The sequence below is a fragment of the Dreissena polymorpha genome, chromosome 11 (assembly GCF_020536995.1).
Source record: "Dreissena polymorpha isolate Duluth1 chromosome 11, UMN_Dpol_1.0, whole genome shotgun sequence".
Classification (NCBI taxonomy): Eukaryota; Metazoa; Mollusca; class Bivalvia; order Myida; family Dreissenidae; genus Dreissena; species Dreissena polymorpha.
The window spans coordinates 5228000-5242151 of record NC_068365.1 but is presented as its reverse complement, the minus strand read 5'-3'; the positions used below and the strand labels follow the sequence as shown (position 1 = coordinate 5242151).

At 38.4% G+C, this 14152-nt stretch overlaps 1 protein-coding gene across 2 annotated transcripts in view; it reads left to right on the top strand.

Moving 5' to 3' along the window:
* LOC127850452 (nucleoporin NDC1-like) overlaps window positions 1–11760 on the top strand; it is a 48832-nt gene extending 37072 nt beyond the window's left edge. For both annotated transcript variants that reach the window (XM_052383488.1, XM_052383487.1), the window contains exons 10-16: window positions 634–715; window positions 1694–1831; window positions 5525–5598; window positions 5921–6035; window positions 8180–8280; window positions 9818–9972; window positions 10996–11760. In XM_052383488.1, the coding sequence (XP_052239448.1) occupies window positions 634–715; window positions 1694–1831; window positions 5525–5598; window positions 5921–6035; window positions 8180–8280; window positions 9818–9972; window positions 10996–11059 (729 nt within the window). In that variant the 3' untranslated portion in view covers window positions 11060–11760. The remainder of the gene's footprint in view (window positions 1–633; window positions 716–1693; window positions 1832–5524; window positions 5599–5920; window positions 6036–8179; window positions 8281–9817; window positions 9973–10995) is intronic.
* Window positions 11761–14152: the final 2392 nt, after the last annotated feature.

Sequence of the window (14152 nt, the reverse complement as noted above, 5' to 3'; positions counted from 1 at the left end):
CAGGCTATGGGTTTCCAGGACCTGACCAAGCTATCCCAGCATTCCTATGTGTTAACTCAGCCCCTCTTTGTGTACACTTCAGGCTATGGGTTTCCAGGACCTGACCAAGCTATCCCAGCATTCCCATGTGTTAACTCAGCCTCTCTTTGTGTACACTTCAGGCTCTGGGTTTCCAAGATCTGACCAAGCTATCCCAGCATTCCCATTATTAACTCAGCCCCTCTTTGTGTACACTTCAGGCTCTGGGTTTCCAGGACCTGACCAAGCTATCCCAGCATTCCTATGTGTTAACTCAGCCCCTCTTTGTGTACACTTCAGGCTCTGGGTTTCCAGGACCTGACCAAGCTATCCCAGCATTCCCATGTGTTAACTCAGCCTCTCTTTGTGTACACTTCAGGCTCTGGGTTTCCAAGATCTGACCAAGCTATCCCAGCATTCCCCATTATTAACTCAGCCCCTCTTTGTGTACACTTCAGGCTGTGGGTTTCCAGGACCTGACCAAGCTATCCCAGCATTCCTATGTGTTAACTCAGCCCCTCTTTGTGTACACTTAAGGCTCTGGGTTTCCAGGACTTGACCAAGCTATCCCAGCATTCCCATTATTAACTCAGCCCCTCTTTGTGTACACTTCAGGCTCTGGGTTTCCAGGACCTGACCAAGCTATCCCAGCATTCCTATGTGCGTCGCAGGGAGCTGTTCAGTCTCAGTCAACCAGGTACAGTACCAATGTCATTCTAAAAAGCCAGATTATTGAAAACTGGGCTAAATGCATGTGCATAAAGTGTTGTTCCGGATTAGCCTGTGCTGTCAGTACAGACTGTCAGGGATGACACTATCTGCAAATCTGGATTTTTGTTAATAGAAATTTCTTTAAATGAAAATTCCAGACTAGCATGAAGGGTTGTCCTTGATTAGTCTGTGCTGAGAGCACTTGCTCTCCGATGACGGTGTACACACATGCCCAGTTCTTCCTGAATCTCTATTTTTCCCAGAGATCGAACTTGTGCACTTAACGCCCTGCTTTTATTGTTTTATGATTAGTTTAGATTATTGAATTTGTGATCTTAAGTTTATGTTCATCATGTGTCTCTAGTTCAAAGTTCAAGGTCACAATTAAAATATTTATATACACCGAGGTACAATTTCATATTTTCACGTTCTCAAAGGTAAACTTGTGTCTCAATTGCCAATGGTCGTCTCCAATTACTCAACAAGTCATGACAAATAAAAAGTGTAAAAAGACTGCTCAGGTGTCTGTTACCAGGGGGAAAAATGAAAATATCAATGATGAACAAACACAAAAAAAGACTTTTTTATTTAATTCAAACATTCTATTTTTGGTCCAAACTTTTACTACCATGTTTATACCTACTGTTACCCACTATAACAATAAGTTGTTGTTTTTGACAACAGCCCTTACAGACTGTAAGATTATAGAGCAGCCAGTATAGTGTTATCTCAATGTACAATTCCCATAAACTTTTTAAATTCAAACTTGGGACGTATAAAACTTTGCAATATACACGGTTTAATTTGTTTGTAAACATGACAGAGCTCTTTTCCGGGATAGTCTTGTGGCTATGACCCCAATCCCATCTTTTGTCCCCTGGCTATGACCCCATTTCTAGCCTGCCCTGCTTCTGTCCCTTGGCTATGACCCCGTCGTAACCTGCCCTGCCACTGTCCCCTGCAGGTGGCCACCCCCACAACTGGAACAAGATCTCGTCAGTGTGTCTGTCTGTCATCAACGAACTCAGTGACTCAGTGCAGGAAGTGAATTGGAAGATTCTTGCCAGCGCGCCCGTACGGCAGAACAACAATACGGAGAAAGGTACGGTCTTCTTTTCCTGTATTCTAATGGGACCTGTCATGTTCAACAGTTCATGTGGTAAAATTTAAAAAATAAGCATTGTCTATAATAGAATATCTTTTTTAGCTCATCTATTTTTTGAAAAAAAATTATGAGCTATTGTCATCACCTTGGCGTCGGCGTTGGCGTCCGGTTAAGTTTTGCGTTTAGGTCCACTTTTCTCAGAAAGTATCAATGCTATTGCATTCAAACTTGGTACACTTACTTACTATCATGAGAGGACTGGGCAGGCAAAGTTAGATAACTCTGGCATGCAATTTGACACAATTATGTGCCCTTTTTATACTTAGAAAATTGAAAATTTTGGTTAAGTTTTGCGTTTAGGTCCACTTTTCTCAGAAAGTATCAATGCTATTGCATTCAAACTTGGTACACTTACTTACTATCATGAGGGGACTGGGCAGTCAAAGTTAGATAACTCTGGCGTGCATTTTTACAGAATTATGTGCCCTTTTTATACTTAGAAAATTGAAAATTTTGGTTAAGTTTTGTGTTTAGGTCCATTTTATTCCGTAAGTATCAAAGCTATTGCTTTCATACTTGCAACACTTACTAACTATCATAAGGGGACTGTGCAGGCAAAGTAATGTAACTCTGACTGGCATTTTGACAGAATTATGGGCCCTTTTTATACTTAGAAAAATTGAAAATTTGGTTAAGTTTTGTGTTTAGGTCCACTTTATTCCTACAGTATCAAAGCTATTGCTTTCATACTTGCAACACTTATTAACTATCATAAGGGGACTGTGCAGGCAAAGTTATATAACTCTGACTGGCATTTGGACGGAATTATGGGCCCTTTATACTTAGAAAATTGAAAATTTGGTTAAGTTTTGTGTTTTGGTCAACTTTACCCCTAAAGTATCATAGATATTGCTTTCATACTTGGAACACTCACAAACTATCATAAGGGTACAGTAAAAGGACAAGTTGCATAACTCTGGTTGTCATTTTTACGGAATTATGGCCCTTTTTTGACTTAGTAACTTTGAATATATGGTTAAATTTTGTGTTTCGATCCACTTTACTTCTTAACTATCAAGGCTATTGCTTTCAAACTTCAAATACTTTCATGCTATCATGAGGTTACTGTACCTGGCAAGTTGAATTTTACCGTGACCTTTGAATGACCTTGACTCTCAAGGTCAAATTATTAAATGTTGCTAAAATTGCCATATTACAGTCAAACCTGAATTCAGCGGTCAGTCAAGGGAAATGGCCAAAGTGACCGTTGTCCACAGGTGACCGTTGAATTCGGATCACAATTTTAAGATGGTTTGTCAGTTGGTAGTAGTGCTACCTCGTAACCCCACCCAGTCGTTTGCATACAGTGTTGAATAGATGCTCATTGCCGTTAACTAAGCATGATAACAGAATTTACTTGCATTGAATAATACATAATAACATCTTATAGATTGATTTAATTTCATATTGTTATTAAACTAAAGCAATGAATTTATCAACGCTAGTATAATTATTTACTCATGCATCTCGATCATTCAGTAAATAAAACTTGTGACGTGCCGTTTACGTTACGTCCGTACAAGTCTAAAAAGTGGATTCGCTTTCATAAACCGATAGTACGGTGATATTGTTCCGTTCTAATTCAAAGAAAAAGGCGCAAAAAGTTTTTTAAAATTTATTCGTACGCAAACATCACACAAAAGGCATTTTAATTTAACAACCTCATACAAAACGCTTCAAACTCACATTTGCATTCGATTCATACTTCTCCATAATTTCTCGCTTACGCTTAAGCACACTCTATACTTGCGTACGTCCAACACAGAGCTCACTTGCTATTACACGCAAACTTTTTCCAGATGCAAATAGTTTCAAACATTTGACTCGCTCCTCTAATGTGAGGAACTTAAGTTTACCACTTATTGTTATTCCGTGAATATTTATTCCGATTGCTTTTAAAAGTGTTGTGAACGCTAGAAAGCTCTTTTAAAGAATGATCCGAAAATGTTATTTTAAAATCGATACTCAATGTTGTAAGTACAATGCACTAATTAGCGGTCATATAATTAGCGATTATTACTTTAAACGTGTCAAAAACTCTGACATATTTTCTGTTGAAGAAACCCCCACAATTATCCCCGGAAAACAAACCTTCTCAACACCTTATTATTTGTTTACTCGCAGCGGGCCGTTTTTATAATATCAAAGGCAATTACCGCTACCAAACGCTTTAACCGCAAAATAGATGGACAAATGATGTGCAGTGTTTTTAATTTTCGCGATTCGAGACGTCTGACGCTTGACCGTTGATTTAAGTTCAAACATGAATTTCGGAGTTAAATATAGTGGCCGTTGGCCGTTATGGACAGGTGGCCGTTAAATTCAGGTGTAATATAGAGTGTTTTTCGTCGGGGGGATTCCAGACTGACCGTTGTCTGCAGGTGACCGGTAAATTCAGGTGGCCGTTAGGTCAGTTTTGACTGTATTTCTTTATTTATGATTATATTTGATTGATACTTTGACAAAACTACTCTTACCTGACATACCACAATAGACTCCACCCAAACCGTCCCCCGTGCCCTCCCCCCCCTTTCCCCCCCCCTCCCCCCCCCCCCCCCCCCGAATCCCCCTCCTATTTTTTTTTAATTTTTTTTAAGATCATGTCACAAATGACCACCACACCCTCACACTATACCCCCCCCCCCCACCCAACCCCCCCCCAAATTATTTTTTTTGAAACGGTTAAAAACACAAATATTTATTTTTATTATTTTATGTTTGAAATACCGTCATCCTTCGCACCCAAGAATTCCAACCCTCCCCCCCTCCCCCCACCCGAATTTGCATTTTAGGAAAATAATGTAATAAATGTCCACACCCCCACACTATACACCCCTCTTCACTCCACCCCTCCCTCCTTTGTGATTGAAAATGAGAGTCCCTTCACCTTTAAAAAGAAAATAGATGAGCGGTCTGCACCCGCAAGGCAGTGCTCTTGTTTTATTCAGTTGTTGTTTTTTGTCCCTTACGTATAATTTTATGATGGTAAATAATGAACAAGAAATGATTCAACAACTCCTTGAAAATCATATTGTGTTATTTAGTTATAGCTTCATGCAGGCTATAAGCACCACAGCCAACCAGATGTGACCTGGAGATACTTACTGTTTGTGGTAAACACAGAAATCTGTTGTATATGTCTACGAGCCTTGCCATGGCAAAAATGGGGCTTAACCCTTTGCATGCTGGCAAATGTGTCGTCTGCTAAAATGTCGTCTGCTGAATTTCTACAATTAGCATTTCTTCGATTTTTGTTCAAAAAATACTATCAGAATAGCAAACAGTTTGGATCCAGATGAGACGCCACGTTCTGTGGCATCTCATCTGGATCCAAACTGTTTGCAAAGGCCTTCAAAATTCGGTTCCCGCACTGAAAGGGTTAATGCATGTTTGTAAAGTGTCTCTGCAGATTAGCCTGTGTAATCCGCACAGCCTCATCAGGGACAACACTTTCCGCTTTCATGGTCTTGGTTTTGTTGAAAGGAAGTCTTTTCTTAGGAAAAATCCAAATTAGACGCAAAGTGTTGTCCCTGATTAGCCTGTGCAGACTGCACAAGCTTATATGGGACGACATTTTGTGCCCATGCATTTAGCCCCGTTTTCCTATAATTGTCTTGTCTCGCTATTCAGCTGGGGTCACTACGACTCATTCTAACGGGGAAACAACTGTGGAAGGAGAGAACAAGTCCACTGTGCGAGAACGAGTAAGAATCTGGTGTCCTTTTCAGGGCATCAACATTTGTTTGTACTAAAATTTCTTAATTTTACTTCAGTTAAGGGTTAAGAGGTTTGATCAACTTCTAGAACCCAAAGTTCTTATATATTCACATTTGACATTCTCACGTCGGGAATTAAAAAAAAAATTAGTTGAAAACAATGAACATAATCTCCTGTAAAAAAAATAACACACTAAAATAGCAATTATTATTTTCAAGGGTTTAAAAAGTATGTTTAAGTCAAATTTTAAATTTCAAAATTAAATACGGAGATAAATACTCGTGTTTCGTCACATGTATGGTATTTCAGATCATAAATGGAATCAAGAAGCGAAAAGTTCTGACTTTCTTCACGTGGGAGTCGACAGAGTCCAGATCTAAGAGTCTCTTTGTGTCGGCCTACGTGCAGATCTGGGCAGTGGAAGGTATATGAGCCGAGTCATGCGAAATTGGGTCTTATGCAGAATTCCGCCAGCGTAGGTCCAGTCCGTTGTGCGCATCTTTGCAATCCGTCAGAAGTTGATTTGTCCGCTTATCATTAATGAGACCACGAAACCTTGCACGACTTTATTGCCATCAGTGTAGCTCCTTTCCAGAATGCACAAGCTGTTTGAGAACAACACTGACTGCAAATGGCAGAAGACCCTTTTTTGCATGATATGGCTTATTAGCCCTTATTTATGGAACTTTAAAATGGGTGCTGGTATGTGTTCATGCCATGTTGGTAATGACTTTATGGTTATATCTGTTCACTTTGGCGGTTATTGGCTCTCTGTCTGTGGTTTCCATCAGTGGATATGTAGGTCATTAATTAGTTTGTATGCACAAACTTACAAAAAACAGTAGAATGAAAATTAATAACCAAAATTAAGTTTCTAACCCATATAATGTGAATTAAGATAAATGTTGAGAACGCATCATGCTTGTAACGCTCACAAGTGGCTCGTTTTTCATTTGCATATGAGTTAGTGGCTATACAGAAAAAAGCTTTTTCTTTTAAATGTGTCAATTTAATTACATTTTATGCAATGTTGTCTGTCTTCAATGATGTCGGTCTGCAATAGTGTCAGGCTGCAATTTTGTCAGCCTGCAATTTTGTTAGCTTTCAGTTTTGTCTGCCATTTTTTGTACATAATCAGTGCTTTTTATGTCCCCCAGTCTATACTGGGGGACATATTGTTTTTGCCCTGTCTGTTTGTTTGTTGCTTTGCTTGTTGGTTTGTTTGCGTCAAATTTTAACATTTGCCATAAAGTTTGCAATATTGAAGATAGCAACTTCATATTTGGCATAAATGTGTATCTCATGGAGCTGCACATTTTGAATGGTGAAAGGTCAAGGTCATCCTTCAAGGTCAAATATAGGGTGGGACATAGTGTTTCACAAACACATTTGTTTTTCAAACATTAATTCCCTTTGAAAAATCATTCAAGCTTAATTGTATATCAAATACAACTAAACGACCCATATGTTATCATGGTAACTCTACTCACGGTAATTTCTTTAAGTTTTCAGACACCCCCTTTTTTGGCCAAAATAGTTATTGTCCCCTACCGGTTTCACCGGAGGGGACTTATGGTTTGCGCTCTGTGCGTCTGTGAGTCTGTCTGTCTGTCACACTTTTGTCTGTCTGTCACACTTTCCTGGATCCTGCGATAACTTAAAAAGTTCTTAATATTTTTTCATGAAACTTGAAACATAAATAGATGGCAATATGGACATTATGCTCGTCATTTCATTTTGTTCCTATGTCAAAAATTCTGGTTGCTATGGCAACAAATAGACTAGAAATACTGCTGAAAATTGTGTTTTTCTGGATCCTGCGATAACTTTAAAAGTTCTTAATATTTTTTAATGAAACTTGCAACATGGATAGATGGCAATATGGACATTATGCACGTTATTTCGTTTTGTTCCTACATCAAAAATTGTGGTTGCTATGGTAACCCTTTTTTTTCTGAAAATGATGGAATTTCTGACAATGGTGGAGCCGGTAGGGGACCAATTTGCTTGACAATAGCCTTGTTTTTCGTGACTCTTAATTTTCTGCCATGCACTTTTTTGTTTATCATTAATGACTCTTAATTTTCTGACAGTATATTTTACAGCACTATTTTACCAGATTTCTGCACTGTATTCACTTATCTTGTAACACTTCAATCATGGGTTTTTACAAATGGAATAAAGTCATAAAACATGGGAGACGCATGCAGAAACATGTATACTGGTAGAAAACAATCGCTTCACCCAACAGCATTTCAAATGATATCTTCCTATTAAGGAAGCACTATGTTAAATGTTTTACTTTTTTGTTCTGTATCATTTCAGGCAAGAGTTAGCAAAGCTGTGACGTTGTATTTATTTCAAAGTAGAAACACTATTGTGCATTGATTCATTGTTTTTATTTCAATATAATTATATTTTTCGGAGATTTAAATTTTGTCTCAAAATTTTTGGACACCGGTAATTTTTGAATATTTTCTGTATCTAAATTTTTGGACACGAAAAAAATAAATATTTTTTAGTGTCTGAAAACTAAGAGTAATTACGGTACTCTTGGTTCTGATTCAGCGCTGGCGTGGCTGGTGAAGGTGTCGGTCACTGAGGACCTGTTTGGCGTGGTCCAGATGTCCCTGTCTGACATCATCTCTGCTGTGCTCAGTCTTCACGAGGTACACATACAGGCAGATCATAAAGCTCGGTCTGATCTTAATACTGTGTTCCTCTTTCACTGACACCTCTTTGTTTAAATAAGCCTTTATTCTATGGTTGTTGTTTTTGTCCATGCCCCAGACATCTACTGATGTAGAGTGGAATATAGCCATTGATGTTTGTCTGTCTGTCTGTCTGTACTAGGTTAACCCAAAATGACAACAAACAAAAAATATCCTGCATGCAAAGCCCTGATACTAGCTAGCTGATATCTTTGAACTCTGTTGACACATGCACCTCAACTGACCTCATGTTTAGTTTTACATGAACCTAATTTTCGATAAGAATAATTCAGAAGGTCCAGATTCACTGGGGGTTATCATGTGACAAGCAAGATGGTCACGTCAATGCTGAGGCAGCCATTTTTCGTTGTTTTATACCCTTTATTACTTTTATTATTTGTTAAAATGGGGCTCACTTTCCAGCCATATCAGAAAGATAGTTTTTAGCATTTATATCGTATTAATATTCGCTCTATATCTCCGCTTTACTTTCTGCAAAATTTCTAAGTGGGTCACAAAATTACAGCTCCTGCTAAGAAAAATTGCAGTGAGTAAAGTTGAGATATAAAGCAATATTAATCTGATATAAATGCTAATCATTTTCTTGTTTATATGGCTGGAAAGTGAGAGGCATTTTAACAATTAATAAAAGTAATAAACGGTATCAAACGGCGAAAAATACCTGTCTCTGCATGGACGTCGCCATCTTGTTTGTCACATGATCACCCCCAGTGACATTCTTATTCCCCAAATGTTGTTTTTTTCTTGCATCTAGGTCTTGATACTTGCAAGGATGTTATCTATGAACACCCTTTAACACCTCAATCACCTGACCTCATATTGACCATGACATAGTCCTACATTTTTAGTTAGACTAATTCTGAAGGTTTAAATACTTGGTTAGCCGAAATTATCTGTTCATTTAACTAGATACTACTTACGAAAAAGCTTTGATACTTAAACACTCAATGCATACACATGACCTTACCTCAAGTTGACCTATGTTTGGATATACACTTATTAAAATGGACCAAGAAATAAATACTTACAAGGATTCAACTAGGGGCATATTTGCATACTGAGCGTATAATCTGTTATATAAAAAATAAATGCTATAATTATATCCAAAGATAAAGTTTTTACAGAAAATTAAATGTAAACTTTAATATAGTGTTCCTTTTTGCCTTCATAAACTTTTTCTGGAAAAATTGTGCTGAATGAATGTGCGTAAAGTGTGGTCCCAGATTAGTTTTTTAACTCCCCATATGCTAATCAGGGACGATGCTTTGGCAGCTTTTATGGATTTTTTGGTTTAAAGGGATTCTTTTCCACACAAAAATCCTGTTTAGGTGGAAAGTGTCATCCCTGATTAGCCTGTGCGGACTGCACAGGCTAATCTGGGATGACACTACGCACATGCATTAAAGGGTTTAATGATTCCTCGGAACAAACCTCAAATTATCAATTTCCAAGGCGGTATGCAATCTGTTTGTAGAATGTTGAGAAGCACTTGAAGTTGACGGGAGGGGTTGCTAGGCGTGGCCAGCGTGATACCATGGCAACCACTGAGACCCTGTACAAACATCAGCTGCAGACAGCACTGAAGAGCTCCGTGTACATGATTGTCAACACATTTGGAAGTCAGCTGCTGTGAGTTGTCTTTGTTTGTCTGATTATTTCATCCCAAGATGTATCAATAAACAAAGATTCCTGTGATCTATAGCTGCCCCGCCCCCCCTCCCCCTGTGATCTATAGCTGCCCCGCCCCCCTCCCCCTGTGATCTATAGCTGCCCCGCCCCCCTCCCCCTGTGATCTATAGCTGCCCCGCCCCCCTCCCCCTGTGATCTATAGCTGCCCCGCCCCCCTCCCCCTGTGATCTATAGCTGCCCCGCCCCCCTCCCCCTGTGATCTATAGCTGCCCTGCCCCCCTCCCCCTGTGATCTATAGCTGCCCCGCCCCCCTCCCCCTGTGATCTATAGCTGCCCCGCCCCCCTCCCCCTGTGATCTATAGCTGCCCCGCCCCCCTCCCCCTGTGATCTATAGCTGCCCCGCCCCCCTCCCCCTGTGATCTATAGCTGCCCCGCCCCCCTCCCCCTGTGATCTATAGCTGCCCCGCCCCCCTCCCCCTGTGATCTATAGCTGCCCCGCCCCCCTCCCCCGGCCCCCTATAATTTTATATTACTTTTCAAATGATAAACAATACAAAATAGTCTTCATCAGCTTGACAGCTGACAAACATTTACTAATTAATATTTCTGGAACTATTTTATTTAACCCTTTACCTCTTAGATACGTATTTTGATGCATATGTAGTCCCTTAAAAAGTTTTATTTAACGAATGACCTTTCCTACTTAATTCATGTTTTAAAGGCTTCATTTCCAATTCTTAGATACTGATGAGCAGCAAACAGTATAAAACCTGAACAGACTGCGAGTGACGTAATATATATCTAAGAGGTAAAGGAGATTAATAGCGGACAGGGTAGCTCCTCACTAGACTGTGCAGACTGGTGAGGAGCTACTCTGGCCACATAAGGCGTAAGCCTTATTCTTAAAGGAAGTTGCTTATTTCATTACCAGGCTTTATAAACTTTGTAGACAAATTTACGAGTTTAAAATGTGAACTGTTGATGTCCATGTTTTAATGATAGTGAATATGTTTTTCCATGCAGGGAAGTGGGTCTCTCTCCAGATACAGAGAAGAAATTACACCAGTTCCTGGAGTACAGAGAATAGAGGGGAAGGAAATGACATACCTTAAAAAACTGGGCTTAATGCATGTGCAGAAAGTGTCATCCCAGATTAGCCTGTGCAGTCCACACAGGCTTATCAGGCACAACACTTTCCGCCTAAACTTGATTTTCGGTAAGGAGGGACTTCCTTGAAACTAAAAATACTATAAAAGCGGAAAGTGTCGTTCCTGATTAGCCTGTGCGGACTGCTCAGGCTTATCTCGGACGACACTTTACGCATATGCGTTATGCCCAGTTTTCTCAGAACACGACTCAAATGACATACCTGAAAAACACTGTAAAATCTGGGCCGATGTGTTCATGATATCTTAACTTAAATTACCATGCATATTGCAAGCGTTCAGTTAATTTTCATGAAAATTGCATGAGTGCGAAGTCAAAACTCTGAGTTAGTGCTATTCATTATGGTGCAAATTGTTAAATAAGTGAATCTGGTATAGGGATACTCAATCATGTACAAGGTATATGGTGTTGTAAAGAGATGGCTTTGTAATACATATACATTTATTTGACAACACGTTCTGTCTTGACTGGATTTAACAGAGACTTTTGTTAAACTAGCAGTCCTAAAGGCAGAGAGTGATGTCCCTTATAAGACTGTTCACACTGCAATGGAATCTTGATTCAAGTTTTCTGTTCTTTTTGTATTGTTTTCTTTAAATTAAAATGTTTAATTTTGAAATATTTTGTGTGTTGTGTTATTTACTTTTTTCAATACTCCACCCTTCTTAGTACAAAGTTCACTATTTAGTTACGTCATTGAATTGTACAAACATATGACGTCGTTTTCATTCATAAATATTTTGCAAATGACGATACTTTCATTGAGAACAAAAATTGTAGAAACTAAACGACGTCACGTTGATGCTACTGAAACGCTGACATGCTATAAATGTTTTCTTCATTATGTTTCCTAACAAATAACATTCTTTGTATGCGTGGTTATGCCACTTATCACTAAATATACAATTTGTTGTTTCATTACATTTATATACATGCTGCATTTATTACATTTCTTTTAGAGCGGGTTTTAGCACATGCATTTTACTGCAATATTTTCTTTATTTATTCGGAACTATTTTCGAAACATTAAGCTCTGCCCATAATTATTGCAGAATAACCCACACTTGATTTCCTCCTTTGTCTATAGAAAACAAGTTGCGTGTAGTGTTAGAATTTTAAACAAAACCCCCTTGGTTTGTCCAAATTTCTTAAACATTTAACAAGTGACCTAGGTTCACAAGGTTGCAAGGACACCTGAAGTAAATTTGGTTTCTTTATTGATCAAAATATGTTACTAACAAATAAATATTGCTTGATATATACACACTATTTAAACTGGTGCAATTTTAATTGGATTTTACATAATGTTTTTCATTAAAATTGTTCTCTTTCTGTTATGTATACCATCAGATTCCCTTCCCCATTCATTACCTACTGTCTGAATTCAGTAAACTTAATTAAAATTCATTTGAACTTGTGTTTAAATATTAAATATGTACAACCTTGTTCATGTAAATTTATCTCTTTACCATACAGAAATACATTTTGATGCATTTGAAGTCCTTTAGAAAATCTAACTAAATTTAAGTTCTTTCTTAATATACAACCCTATGATACTGATGAGTAGCAAACAGCATAAAACCTGAACAGATTGAGAGTTACTCACAGACTGTTCTGGTTTTATGCTGTTTGCAAATAGCCATTTTCACTTTGCTTCTGAGTGGGAAAGCGTTCAATATTCCATTCTGATCAGATAATCTACCCTCATGGCCTGTTTTTCTGTTTGAGATTTGTCATTCAAGCAAATTCATACACCAACCTGAACAGGTTATTTGTAGCTTCAAGATTGTTTAAATGGCATCCATTTTTTGTTGAATTTATAAGAATAAAATATTGTTTTTTTCATTGATGTATAAATTGTCTGAACTTGTGCATAATGTTACACAGATGAAATGCAGAAAAACTTAATTTCATTATTTAATATTTTCAAATATATAAAAACATACTATTTTATTATAACCCCATTACCAATTACCAATGGTAATGGGGGGCTATATAGGAGTTACTTTGTCGGTCGGTCTTTCTGTCGGTCTGTCTCGAAATTTCATCCGATCTTCACCAAACTTGGTCACAAGTTGTATCTTGATGATGTATAGGTCAAGTTTGAATATGGGTCATGCCGGGTCAAAAACTAGGTCACAGGGTCAATTAGTGTGTTTTCAACCGAAAGTTTGTCCGGACACTATGTAATTTATCGTAAGATTTTAAAATAACTTAGTACATTTGTTCACCATCATGGGATGGTGTGTTGCGTGAAAAAAGTATGTCGATATCTTTAAGGCCAAGGTCACACTTGGAGTTCAAGGGTCAAATGCTTGTCTGGGCAATAAATTGATCATTTATTGTGAGATCCGGGCCATAACTATGTCGTTCATTGTGAGATTTTAAAATCATTTGGCACATTTGTTCACCATCATTGGACGGTGTGTTGCGCGAAAGAATTACATCGATATCTCCAAGGTCAAGGTCACACTTTGAGTTCAAAGGTCAAAAATGGCCATAAATGAGCTTGTCCAGGCCATAACTGTGTCATTCATTGTGAGATTTTAAAATCATTTGGCATATTTGTTCACCATCATTGGACAGTGTGTCGCGTGAAAGAATTATGTCGATAACTCCAAGGTCAAGGTCACACTGAGTTCAAAGGTCAAAAATGACCATAAATGAGCTTGTCCGGGCCATAACTATGTTGTTCATTGTGATATTTTAAAATCATTTGGCACATTTGTTCACCATCATTGGACTGTGTGTTGCGCGAAAGAATTACATCGATATCTCCAAGGTCAAGGTCACACTTTGAGTTCAAAGGTCAAAAATGGCCATAAATGAGCTTGTCCAGGCCATAACTGTGTCATTCATTGTGAGATTTTAAAATCATTTGGCATATTTGTTCACCATCATTGGACAGTGTGTCGCTGGAAAGAATTATGTCGATAACTCCAAGGTCAAGGTCACACTGAGTTCAAAGGTCAAAAATGACCATAAATGAGCTTGTCCGGGCCATAACTATGTT